At 41.1% G+C, this 12,601-nt stretch overlaps 1 protein-coding gene across 1 annotated transcript in view; it reads left to right on the top strand.

The window, feature by feature from the left end:
- The window catches only part of NTRK2 (neurotrophic receptor tyrosine kinase 2), a 351,452-nt gene that overhangs the window by 301,158 nt on the left and 37,693 nt on the right, over positions 1–12,601 (top strand). The window contains exon 17 of the mRNA XM_058672627.1: positions 3,497–3,508. Within this exon, the coding sequence (XP_058528610.1) occupies positions 3,497–3,508 (12 nt within the window). The remainder of the gene's footprint in view (positions 1–3,496; positions 3,509–12,601) is intronic.

Here is a 12,601-nt window from a genome sequence, read left to right as displayed (position 1 = left end):
ATGCTCCTTTTGCTTTTCCTCGGGCTGCTCTAATGATTGTATTTATTAGTATTAGCGGTCTTGGGACATTCAACTATGATGTGTCCAGGTATTCTTTTATTCCTATTTCTTGTACTTGGGCTCATTGCTTTTCATGGATTGAGTAATCTTAGAGTTTTCATTAACTCAGAACTTTTGGGGTCATAGTTTGCTCAAATATTCCATTGAACCTCTAGGGATTCCAATTTCATTTATATTAAACTGCTTGATGCTGTCTCCTGGCTTCCTGAAGTCTTTCAATATTTTTGTGTGTTTCATTTTGGATGGCTTTTATCTTTGAACTTAGCAATCTTTTCCCCTGTAACAGCTACTTTTCCATTATGCCTGTCTTGTATATTTTTTCATTTCACGCTTTGTAGTTCTAATTTCTACAAGCTCAGTATGAATCTTTTTTATATTTTCCAAATTGACATTTTAAGCCTATGTATTATAGTTTTAAAGGTTTCAATGTAATTGTTTCTAATCTAACATCTATGTCAGTTCTGGATTAACATCAATTGATTGAGTTTCTTTTTCTCCATTATGGCCTGTGTTTCTGCGATTGGATGTCAGATATTCTGATGGTTACCTCCTTGGGCCCTGGATGTTTTGTATTCTGATACGTATTTTTTAATTTTGTTCTGGAATATAGCTCTATTCCACAGGAACAGCTTGGTCCAGTTTAGTATTGCTGTTTAGATTTACTGGGCAGGACCAGAGCAATGCTTTCTTTAGGGCTGATCATTCCCCACTACTGAGGCAAGATCCTCCTGTATTCTCTCTCCAGTGCTCCGATCATTCACGATCTTTCCAGGCTGCAGCACAGGAACAAACACTGTTCCTGAATCTGTGTGAGCTCTGGCACTACTTCATTGGAGCCTTTGGGTGGAGTTCTTCCCCAGGCCCTGGTTGGTGACCTCACAGGCAGGTACCAGTACTCTACCCAGTGCTCACAGGGCCGAGGGCCCTCTTCATTCACTGAGGGCAGCTCTCTCTTCTCTGATAATCTGTCCTTTCAGTTCAGTCCTGTCTTCCTGGTCTCTGTAGACTCTCAACGCTGTCTCCTTAATTTAGGAAGAGAGCTGAGCTCCACCTGTCTTTCTCTTCTTCATCTCTTTCAGCTTGGACAACCTCCACCTTTGTCTCTCATCATGAGGCAGCCCTCGTTCCTCATTTGCTATTCAGTGTTATGACAATGGTTGCTGGATATATTAAGTTATTCTTTGGTTGTTTCAGGTGAGACAGTAAAGTTCTTGGTTACTTTGTCCTTCCCAGAGGCCAAAGGTAGTTGCCACTTTTCTTGGCGATGAAGATGGAATTTCAAAACCTCATCAGTGAACAACTCAGAAGCTGCAGTAAAAGAAACTCAAGTTCTCTCATTTCCTTAAAACAGCAACTTCCTATGAAGACTATTTTTTTGTTTTTAATTAAGTAACTTACATTTACATAATACTTCTTCCACAATTAAAGTTATGCTGCCTACTCAAGACTATTGCTTAGGTAGGAGAGTAGATTTTCTTCAACCAGTGAGTACCAAGCCAGAGGAAATTATCTTAGCCAACTTGCTACCTTAGAGACTCCTCAGCCTCAAAATAGGAATTTATTCCAGAAGTCTTTGGGAAAATGTGTGTAGGCAAAAAATTAATAATGCAACTGACTCACATTGTCCCACAATCTTGGCCTTATGGACAAAATTGGGATGAAATTGCTGGGCTAAATCAAGATGGTATTGCATGTATAGCTCTTAGCCCCACCTGTTCAATGTAAGAGGGCTTCAAAAAAGTTGGTAGAAAATAGGATGAAAGAATATTTACTTGGCAAAACTATTTTTGGAAACCAATGAATAGTTTTTATTTTCATGGTGTATACTTTTCCTGCTCTGTTTTGAAGGTTTTCTGAATGTGTGGCTTACAAAACTTTTTGCACCAAAACAGACTCTGTTTTTCATTCTATTTCCCATGAATTTTTTTGAAGTACCCTGATGTGCAAATGATGGGTAAGATATGTTCTGTTCCCTATTAAAAAAAAATCACACATCTCCTGGGGAGAAGTCATAAAAATGAATCACCCAGACAGTAGGCAGTAGGATGCATGTGGTGGAGAGCAGAGATACACTTATTTGGGAGGAGGAAAGTAGATAGGGACAGAATCTGAGAATGTCTATGCAAGAAAGCAGACTTGGCTTCTGGGCTCTAACAACAGAAGCTACAGTGTTGATGGCCATTAAAACTATCTTTTATAATTGAAGTTATGACTGAGACTGGTGACCTGACTAGAAATTTCTTAAACCACTTGGGTGTGTTTGAAGTTTAAACTTCAGCTGCCCTACAAAATGCTAGGAAACTCCTAGACTCTTACCGATCACGACCATGACTTGATTAGTGCTTCCAAGAGGGGCTGAAGAGTAGTCTTCCTGGAATCTTTCAAGGTAAGGATGCCATCCAACATAGTGGCTCTTGAGAATGAAAATCACTCCCCAGCCCAAGTGTAACTTGATTTCATAGCTCAGCTCATCATGGAACTCTGAAGAGTCTGTCTTTGGGTACTTATTTTAAATTTCTGCCAGGTTTATTTGTCCATGGGAGAAACTGTGCAATCTGAGAGATCATTACACAAACCTTATCTGATATCAAAGACACAGGAGGATGTGAAAATCGCCAGAACATACCCATCTGCCGAGTTGCCACAACTCCTGGTGGTGGTGGTCCTCATAGTTATTATTAGGACTTGGTACAATCACATAGCCTGAGAAAGTGTTCTTACCAGATACAATAAGTCCTAAATTGTGCCCTGTTGAGAGCATTATCAACCACTGACCATGAGAAACAATTTTCATGCTAATGGTGGCACAACAGTATTATTCTACCTGATACTTTAGGTGCCTTAATGATACATAGCATTTTCAGAGTGGTGAGAAAGGGGAATTTGTATTTTGAACAAGGTGGATCTGCTGTGCAACCAAACATGAGAACTATTATGTTGGTCTTTTTGAGGGCCTTTATGGAATATAGCCAGGGGAATAATGTGAGCTAATCTATACTAAGATTCAAATGGAAACTTTACAATGAGTCTTAATTATCCACCTTCAAAACATAGGGTAGATGTTGTTAAAATTTCACAATCACCCTTCATTTTCCTAATGGGGTAGATAGTGCCTTAATTAGTGGAATTTTAGGGCATCTAGGGGGAAAGATCCTTGGATTTTTAATCACTGACATATAATTATGTCCTACACTGTTCACCATCAAATCCAGAATCATTAGATCACAGCATTTGTGAACTCAAGAGTGAGGTATTTTGATCAGTTTGCAAATGAAATGTTATTTGAGGCCCTTCTCCTTTATCCTGGGAGGTGAGCTTGATTCATGCTCCCAAAAAGTACTCAGAACACATGAGGAAAAGCAGGGGGTGGCAGAATAAGTAGCAGGTTGGGAATAAAGTGAGCTGCTCCCTGAACAAGCTAACATCAGAGCTGCAGGGCCTTCGGGAAGCAGGAAACAGGGCTCCCCAGCCAGGCCGGGTGGTCTAGGCAGACCCCTGCTGGCCTTCTCTGTCACTGCATGGTTGTATGTCTGCGTGGGTGACAAGTGGGGGCCTTAGCTCAGGAAAAGCAAGAAAAGGCTGGTGAAGAGTTGAACAGCTTGTCAAGGTATCCTTGTGGGTGTCTGTATTGAAGTGTCACAGTTTGAAGGCTTTTTATTAGCAGCTATTTTAGAACCCTAACACTGAAATGGAACGGTTTCTTCCCTACATGGCATTTCCAGGCTGGTTTCCTCCCTCAGAGCCCTACAACAGCATCAGCTTCTCCTAAGGGGGTGGTGAACATGACGCTGGGCTCCTTTGACGGCGGAGCCTGGTGAGGTGGCCCACGCCCTCAGCCCTGGAGATAATTTGGTTCATTCACATGTTGCTGATGACGAAGATACGGCAGCGGAGGCAGAGGAGCGCTGAACCTCGTGTCTAGCCCTTGCACACAGCACAAAAACTCTTCTGCCTCCTGAGAAGATCTAAAGAGAGGGATGCCCAAGGCTGCAGGTGCAGAAGGAACTTCTGTACTCCAAAGTGCAGTCACGGGTTGAGTGAAGTCCAGACTCGGCAGGTTTCCTTGCAGTTCCCGCAGGTGCTTAAATTCTTTTTAGCTTTCTTGGGGCCATGAGTGAGCTGCTTTCTGGGAATCTCATTGGACTTCCTGGTAGGCAACAATTGTGACTCTTTTAGATTCTGTAAATGTCTCAGAGAGTTGATGTAGGATCTTGGAGGGATGATGAACACGTGTAGCTTCCTTTTACAGCTCAGCTTGACATGAAAACTCTCCCTCATCTTTTCATAATTTGGATGAGGGCAGTTAAATGCAGCGAGGGGAATTCACTTTCCTCAGCTGCCACTGCTGTAAACTGAGACACACTGTGTTGAGAGAATGGCCATATTCACCCCATTTTGAAACCTTCCCGTTGCCTTTGACACAATCCCAGATTTTGTAGTGCTCTTCCCAGAAAAAAAAAAGGGGTTGTCTGGTATATTCTCAGACCTGTTCTTTGTGGTCCCAAGAAGTCAGTCTAGGATAGTGTCTAAGTGTGTAGAAATAAAAACTAAGTCTTCGTTGGTTAGAAGAGGAAAGGAGTTATTTTGAATTTCAGCACCATTCCCTTTTTAGACTGGGAAAGAATCTGAGAAATAATCTGTCCCTTTGGTTTAAGAGGATAGCTCCAGTATTTTGCTCAGCCTACTAGCCGTGGATCTTTTCAAAAGCTGACTCTGGTGCCAGGGAGCATAAATTAGTAGACAAACAATCTAGATCTGTTCTTGCCTTCACTGAGGGTGCAATGTGTCATCTTGATCAACACATGTAACTTCTCTTAACTTTAGTTTCTTTTTTAGTAAATGGTAAAATAGTCCATTCTTCCTGCTGCTCAGTGCTGAGATGAAGTCATCTGGCAAATGTGATGTTATCAGCATTGCCATCGTCTCTGCTGTAGAATATAGTGGGTCCTCCTTCCGTGTGTGTGGGGATGCTTCCCCAGATAACATCCTTGGATTCCAGGAGAGATTTTCAGGAGTGTGAGCTCTGTCTTAGATCGTGTTGGAACTGGTCCCTAGGTGAAAGTCTTGCCACTGGAGCAGACACACTGGCTGTCATACCTTGTGTGTCTTAAATTCATGATACATCTCTCACTGGTATTTTACAGCGATTCCTCATACTTGTAACTATTGAGCAACTCACGCCTTACCCAGTTCAAAGTAGCATGAAGATTGTGAAGTCATCAGGAATGTCAACAGACTTCCACAGACCCCTGAGTGCTTGCTAATCCGTACTTTGTTTCTTTCACTGTGTGTCATTAACAACAGCCTCACCCACCACCATGGAAAGCACTCACATATGTTCACATGTGTTGGTATTATGTATCATTCTTCCTTTGGCTCTTTGCCATTGGTCTAGAGCCGCCAATGACTTGCCTTTGATCATCCATGCTGAACCATAACAATCTGAATATGAACCCAATGTCAAAGAAAAAATTGTCATGGCCAAAACAACACACATAGCACAGAAAATTCAACAAAGACAGGTAGGAGCAATAACTTGCTGGCTTAGAGTCTGGGGTGTCCTGGGGACTCCTCCCCAAAGGGTGTTTTAGATGAATAAAGGAAAAGTGCATAGGCTTGTAAAGGAACATTGTTGCACTGCAGAAGAGTTGTAAATGGTTCAACACCAGTGCGATCTGATATTGGGTCTGATAGCCAATGTGATGGACATAAACAGTGTTTTATGATATTTGCAAAAATAACAGTGTGACATGAAAATAATTTCTGTAATTGATAACACTATAGTTTCTTCAAACTTCATCTTGATATGTTGCCTTCAAAACTAATGGGAGGAAGTATGGAGTTTTAATTAAAAGCGAGTGAAGCTTAGTTTAAATGTGAGCTTAGAAAGCCTCGTGAATCAAGTTTGTAGATCCTTTCAGAGTCTGTACATTGCAGGTAGCGAATCCTTGCTGCAGACTTAGTAGAATTCTACATTTGTAAACCTCTTTGTTTTAGATTTGCAAGCTAATGTATGAATACTCATTGGAAGTTACAATAAAGCTGTAATGACTAACAGTATTCCAGAATGGGGGGTGTTTAAAATGGGGTGTAAGGGAGGAATACAAAGAGTATAGACTCTGAAGTCAAATTTTTATACCATTTACTATTTATTTGACCTTGAGAAAATTACTTAACCATTCAAGACTCTCTCGTGCTAACTTTTAAATGGCAATACCGAAATCCTTCTCTAAAAGATGTTGTAAAGCTAAGAGCACCATAAGCCATGTCTACCACATAGTGAGCACGTGGTGTGTAAACTCTCATTACTCTAACCATGGACAGGAACAGAGAAGGAATATCCCAGAAACAAACAGCATTAGACTGAAATAGCACCAGGCAGGTAGGGATGAAGGAGGTGCACTCACTAATGCTTGGTTATTGAGTTCAGTGCACCTTTTCCTGCCTCTCAAGGACAGCACAGAAGATTTTGCTGAGAGCCGTATTCTTTATACCCAAGATCATCTTCCATCCTATCCAGGAAGTTCACTACAAGGAGCTTGCTGGGCTTTTGACATCACTTCACCTTGAGGAACCCATGCTGGGTCCTGATCATCGCTAGTTCCTTCCCTGGGTGCTGGCAAATCATCTTTCAATAATTACAGGGAAGATTCCATTTGGAACAAAGGTCATACTTAATTATCAGCTGCTTCTGCAATCACCATCTTAATTATTTTCTAAAATTATGCCAGTCTTTGTCCATCTCTTTCATCATCATCACTCCTTCATTTTCTTTTTTTTTTTTCTTTTTTCTTGATGCCTGCCGAAGTCCCAACTTACCTTAATAAAGAGAGAAGGCCAAGCATTATTAGCTATGCCTGGAAATATATTCTTGTCTATTTAAAACAAATGTTGAGTTTTCCATTTAAAGAAGACTTTAACCATTTCACCCCACTTTTTCTAGATTTCAGATTTTTGCTCTTGATGGGAAAGGCATACAGCAGGAATTGCATAGCTGAATCACTCAGCAATTCATGCTACACGCTGGGTCCTGGAGCAGGGTTGGGCAGAGGGAGCGAGCAAAAAATAGATATGTCTTAGCTTCCTAGAGTTAACTGTCCATCAAGAAAGCCAGGAATCTATCAAATAATCTAATACCTGACCACACACACACATATCTGTATTTGTATCAAATAGTAATTATGGGAAGTGACATGTGGCCAACAACCTGAGGGCTACAACAGGGGACTCTGGTCTTAGGAAAAAAGATCTCTTTGAGCTGAGACTTGAAGGTTGCATTGACTGGACCAGAAGATGAAGAAAGTGAGCTGGGAGAACTATAGCATGATAGAGAGCCCATGTGCTGGGGCGGAGCTTGGGGTGCAGAATTCAGATTTCACAGAATAGAAGAACGGACTTACATGGAACTCTATTAGCTCAGTTAGGGATGTTTCATTGCCATGAAAGCTTTAAGAAAGATCCAGGATTGTATAGCTCTGGGGCTACAGAAGGACTGTGGGAAGATGAGCTGAGAGGATGCTTATAGCAGCAACACAGAGGAGATGATGTTGTGGCACATAAAGATGATCACATGTGAGGAGAAACCAAGTTGAAAGATTTATAAGCTGACTGAAAGGCAAACTTTCAGGGATTAGAGATGGGTTTGACAGGAAAAGGGCAAGACAGAGGGTGAGACATAGGGTGTGAATGAACTTCTTGACCCACTTAGCTGGACAGTAAGGCTGTTACTTCGGAACCATATTTGAGAAAAGTCTGGTAGGAGACCAAATATTCGGTTGTATGCATGTTAAGCTTAGGATGATTTCAAACCATCCATATTTTAAGGATATCTCTAATAAGCAGGCAAATATTCAGGGGAAGATGGCCAAGAAATATGGAACCATGACAAAAGTGGAAGTATTGAGGGAGCTGCAAACTCTGGGAGAGGAAAAATGAGAGTTAGGTCTTCACACAGCAGCCCTCCTTAGCCACAAAGATGAGGGCTGCAATTGCAGAGGCCAGAACTGGGACTGTTGCATAGCGATTTCCTGAAGCAGATTTGATGCAGTTTGAGGAGGAACTACCTAAGAGTGTAGGCTGTGACCCAGGATGCCTTGCTGAGCGTTGAGGTCTTTGTCCCTGGAGTGAAGTGTGCACGGTAGACTTTCCGACTTCCATCATGCTCTAAAAAAGCCTCAATGTCTTACAGATTGTAGTCCATGGAGCCTCCAGTTTTTGTGAAGAAGCTTTGGGGTCTGGTCCTATAAACAATTAATTTCAATTTCATCTGCGTGTGTGTACTATCATCATTAATACTGACTGCACCATAAGCAATAAAAACTAATGGAAACCAACATGCTCAGATGTGTTTTATATATACAGTTTTAACACTTTGGGCCACAGCAAAATCTTAATGTGTTTCTTTGTGGTTTAACTTTATGGTACATACATGGTACCAATTTGATGTTTTAGAAAAAAAAGGTTACTATGATGTATTTTACTTTTTTTTTTTAATTTTGGTGATTTCATTTGAAGGTGGCATGTGATTTTGATAATTTATAAAGACTCTTTTAACTCCAAGATTCCATGGTTCTTATCCTGATACTATTTGCTTCTGTATTCTGATTGTTATAAATTTATTCTATACCAAACAGAAAGAACATGACCAGATTCAGGTCTTCTGTGCACAAGGAAACATTTATGAAACACTGTGCTTCTGTTGTTCACTATGGCCTCGGTTCCCTCCACGCCCTACAGCATCCCTCATTCCACACTCTGCTTGCCTCTTTCAAACTGGCCAAACTTCATTGGAGCTTTCAAAGAATTGATTATATGTTTATGGGCTACTCTAAAACCCCCAAAGTTTAGTATCTCATTATATTTATGACATGAATATTTAAGTAGCTCAAAGTACGTACCCAACAGTTTCTCCATGTCCAAGAGAAGAGAATAGCCAAGTGTTCGTGGCTTTGATACACAATGACTGTAAGTAATGAAGAACCAGTAGTTAAGAGGAAATGGATATAGTTAGCAGATCAGGAAAATTCAAAGAATATTTGATTCAACTTTTTACTGTATGCCTGTTTCACTATTCCCTGATTCTCAGCAGAACTCCCCCAGCTTAGCCATAGAGAGAGTATCCACTAAGAACACATTTGGCCCTGAGTCTTCCCTGGTTGTTCAATCAAGGCTAGAACACTCAGTGTACCCTCAAGTACTCCTGCTAAAACAGAGAAAAACAAGCATGAATGTACTCTGTTTCATATGTTTGCTTTAAATTTCAGATTCCTTGATCCTAAAAGCATACACATGAAATGGTTGGGGCCATAAGTTTTCCATATTTCAGAATTTTTAAGATTTGAGATTAAGATATATACAAATATGTATAGACTTTACTGGTTGAGAATCCCTAATCTGAAAACCCAAAATCCAATTTTTTAAGGGTCAGCCTGATGCTCAAGAATGTTTGGATTTGAAACATCCTAACTAGTACTGCAAAACCCTTTCAACTGAGAAGTAAGATGGACCTGTTAAAAAACATAGTGTGCCCCTTCTGTGGGAACTCAGACTCCTTGTGCTCACGGAATGAATGGATAATGATTCATGTTCCTTCAGTGCCATCCATGTGTTCACTGTGGTGTGCACAGAGATGAATTCCCATAGATCTTACTGGCTGGGCCTCAATGAAATGAGGACCACTTTTGAGGAATCGGGTGACTTCTGAAGTTCTCTCAGCTATGCGGTTCTAAGCTCAATTCTTAGTTCCACTGAAGCGCATCAAAATCTGGTCTTCACAGAGAAGGCTTAAGATCTAATCTTAGTGAATTTAAAGAAGCTATCCACAAAACTTAATAAAGCAGCAACATAATTGTATGATTCTTCTGCAGAAAGTGAAGTTTGTTTTTAAAGTTATTCCTTTTTTCTTTTTAATGAAAAACCTTCATGAATCACTCAAATTGTTCCTGGATGCATTTTGTCCATGGCCTTATGGGTGAGAAGATTTGGAGTATTTTTTTTTTCTCTCTCAGAGCTATATCCCTATAATAGTCAAAGAAGTGCATTCATTTTTTTGTTTTTTGCAGCCACATGTATGTTTGTGTAGCTGCCTTTTAAAAATGTTTTTGCTCTGGGTGTATGTGTGAAAAAGTAATGAAGTGTCTGAAATGATAATTAGTGACAGATATGTCTACTGTCGTGTTATAGATCAGTGATATATGTGAATAATCAGGGCCTCTTCTTATGACAAACATCCAAGCATGACAAACTGGTACATGCATTCACGTAGAGCCAATCATGAGGGTCTTCATTAGAGAATACACCTAAGGTCCTACTTTAATTCAAAGTGAATTAAACACTGTACATTATTGCCAGTATAGAGTTTAAAGATGACAGTTGAGAGCTGGACAAGATTCAAGGTGCTGTCCCACTTGGAACTGCCTAGCAAGGAGCCATCTCTGTTACCGTGAAGGATGACGACTCCTGTGGTACCACTCCCACTCCTGTGCTACAGCAACATCCTTTTTTCTTCCACTTTGGAGACTGAGCTGATGGAGGATAAGATGCTTTGGGATTGTATTCTATAGTTTGGAATAGTGTATTTTTTTCCCCCAAATTGCCGAACTAGTTCAGTTTCTTGAATGATATAGGGAATAGTTTCTTTTCCATTGGTTCCCAGCTCTGTAGGCCAACAAGTGGGTTTCCAAGTGGGGAAAAATGCTTCCTCTGATTTTAGCTTTTCTTAAGTTTAAGGAACTCACAGGCAGTTTGGGCATTAAGAGTACTGGGGTCTGAACATCCCCTGGGTGTGGCACATGTCCAGGAAAGAGAGCTACAAAAGGAAAGAACAGTGTGGGAAAGAAATGTCCACTTAAATGAGATCAGAATGTTCTGAACCCTGTCCTGGTACTGCCCGGGGCTGTACTTGGCAGTGCCAGGAGGCACTCATTGCTCTAGACAGCTCTGGGAGCACCTTGGAAGGCAGTACCCACCCCCAGAGGAGCACACAGAGGCTGCTGTGGGCAAAGAACGGCCACCCAGTGGGAGTTCTTAAGAGGAAAGAAGGTTCCTTTGAGGAGTGGTCAGCAAGACATTCCCACCCCAGGACTCAACAGAAGTGGAGCCTTCCTTTTTCCATTCTTCCTTCCCAAAATGCAAATAGCCTGTGTCCTTGGAATAAGGAAAGATGGGTTGCTAGGCAATCGCTTCTAAACAAGCACTCCCCTTGCCCCTTTTTCCTGACCCCTAGAACAATGGAGACTTTTCAGCAAGTGCAACCAAGATGGAGAGAAGACATGGAAAAAAAAAGTTGGATCTGAAACTGCAGACGATCGGCTTCATAGATTATGGGTAGAAAAATGTAATATTAATAGGTTGTGCTCTAGGCATACTAAAGGAGGGGGTTCTTTTACCACCACTTGGGTAATGTTTGTCATTGCACTGTACGTTGTACCAGCAATGCATGTCACTGTCCCCAGGCTGGTCCCACTAGTGGTGACTTGTGTGACCCTGAGAATGTGACATAAGACCAATTCATGAACAATTCTTGGGTTTCTGTCAGTGCATTAGTATTTGGAAGTATCAACATGTTTTAAAAATAATCTTTGTAACAATCTCTATTCTGTTAACTTCTATAAGGATCTTGGAAGAAAAATCCACCACACAATGTAATTATGTAATAAAAACAGATTTTGACAAAGGATTATTGAGCAAGGTGTATCTAGATCTTAGGGAAAACAGAGAAGATAATGTAGACCCTTACATTGCCATGATGTGAAGGGATGGGGCAAGTAGTGGGTCACTTGAAAATGGACTGAACAGATGACTTGGGTGCAGAGATGGTTACCTAAAGACAACTGGCCTTTCAGAAGGCTATAACCAGATTGTGATGACTCCATATCCAAATCCTGCCCTCAGAACCAGGGGGAAGGCAGAAGGCAAGGAAATTCAGCCAAGTCCGTGACAGCTGCCATAACAAAATAGCATAGACTGGATATCTCAGACTGCAGAAACTCATACTTCACTATTCTGAGGCCTGCCACTGGGGCTGAGGGTGCCAGCATGGTGATGTTTCTGGTGAGTCTCTCTTCCTGGCCACCTGCTTGCAGTAGTACCCTAATGGGACAGAAAAAGAACCCTTGTGTATCATTCTTTGTTAAAAAATTAAACTGGTTCTTTTGAATCAGGGCTCCACTCAATGCCCTCATTCAACCTTAAGCATCCCCTTAAAGGCTCTTTATGCTGTAGAATCACATGAAGAGATAGTGCTTCAGCATATTGAATTGGTGGGAACGTGATTCGGTCCATGTCCCCCATGGTGGTTTAGAGTGGAAACTAAGAGAAACTGCAATGCTTGGGATACAAGAAAATTAGAATGCATCTGTGGGCAATTCCCTACAAAATTTTGGTGTAGGTATTTATTCAAGGCCTCTTACTATTCTTCCTTCTTTTAAGACAGTCAAATAAAACATAGAGAGATCAGGTGGCTGGCCCAGAAAAGGAACATGAAGGACTCATGCTGACCAACCTGCATTTTTTTGACAGAGGCTATTGATCCCAGAAGAAC

This window comes from Ochotona princeps, chromosome 14 (genome assembly GCF_030435755.1).
Source record: "Ochotona princeps isolate mOchPri1 chromosome 14, mOchPri1.hap1, whole genome shotgun sequence".
Taxonomy (NCBI): Eukaryota; Metazoa; Chordata; class Mammalia; order Lagomorpha; family Ochotonidae; genus Ochotona; species Ochotona princeps.
The sequence above is the reverse complement of the archived record's forward strand: the minus strand, read 5'-3'. Positions and strand labels throughout refer to the sequence as shown.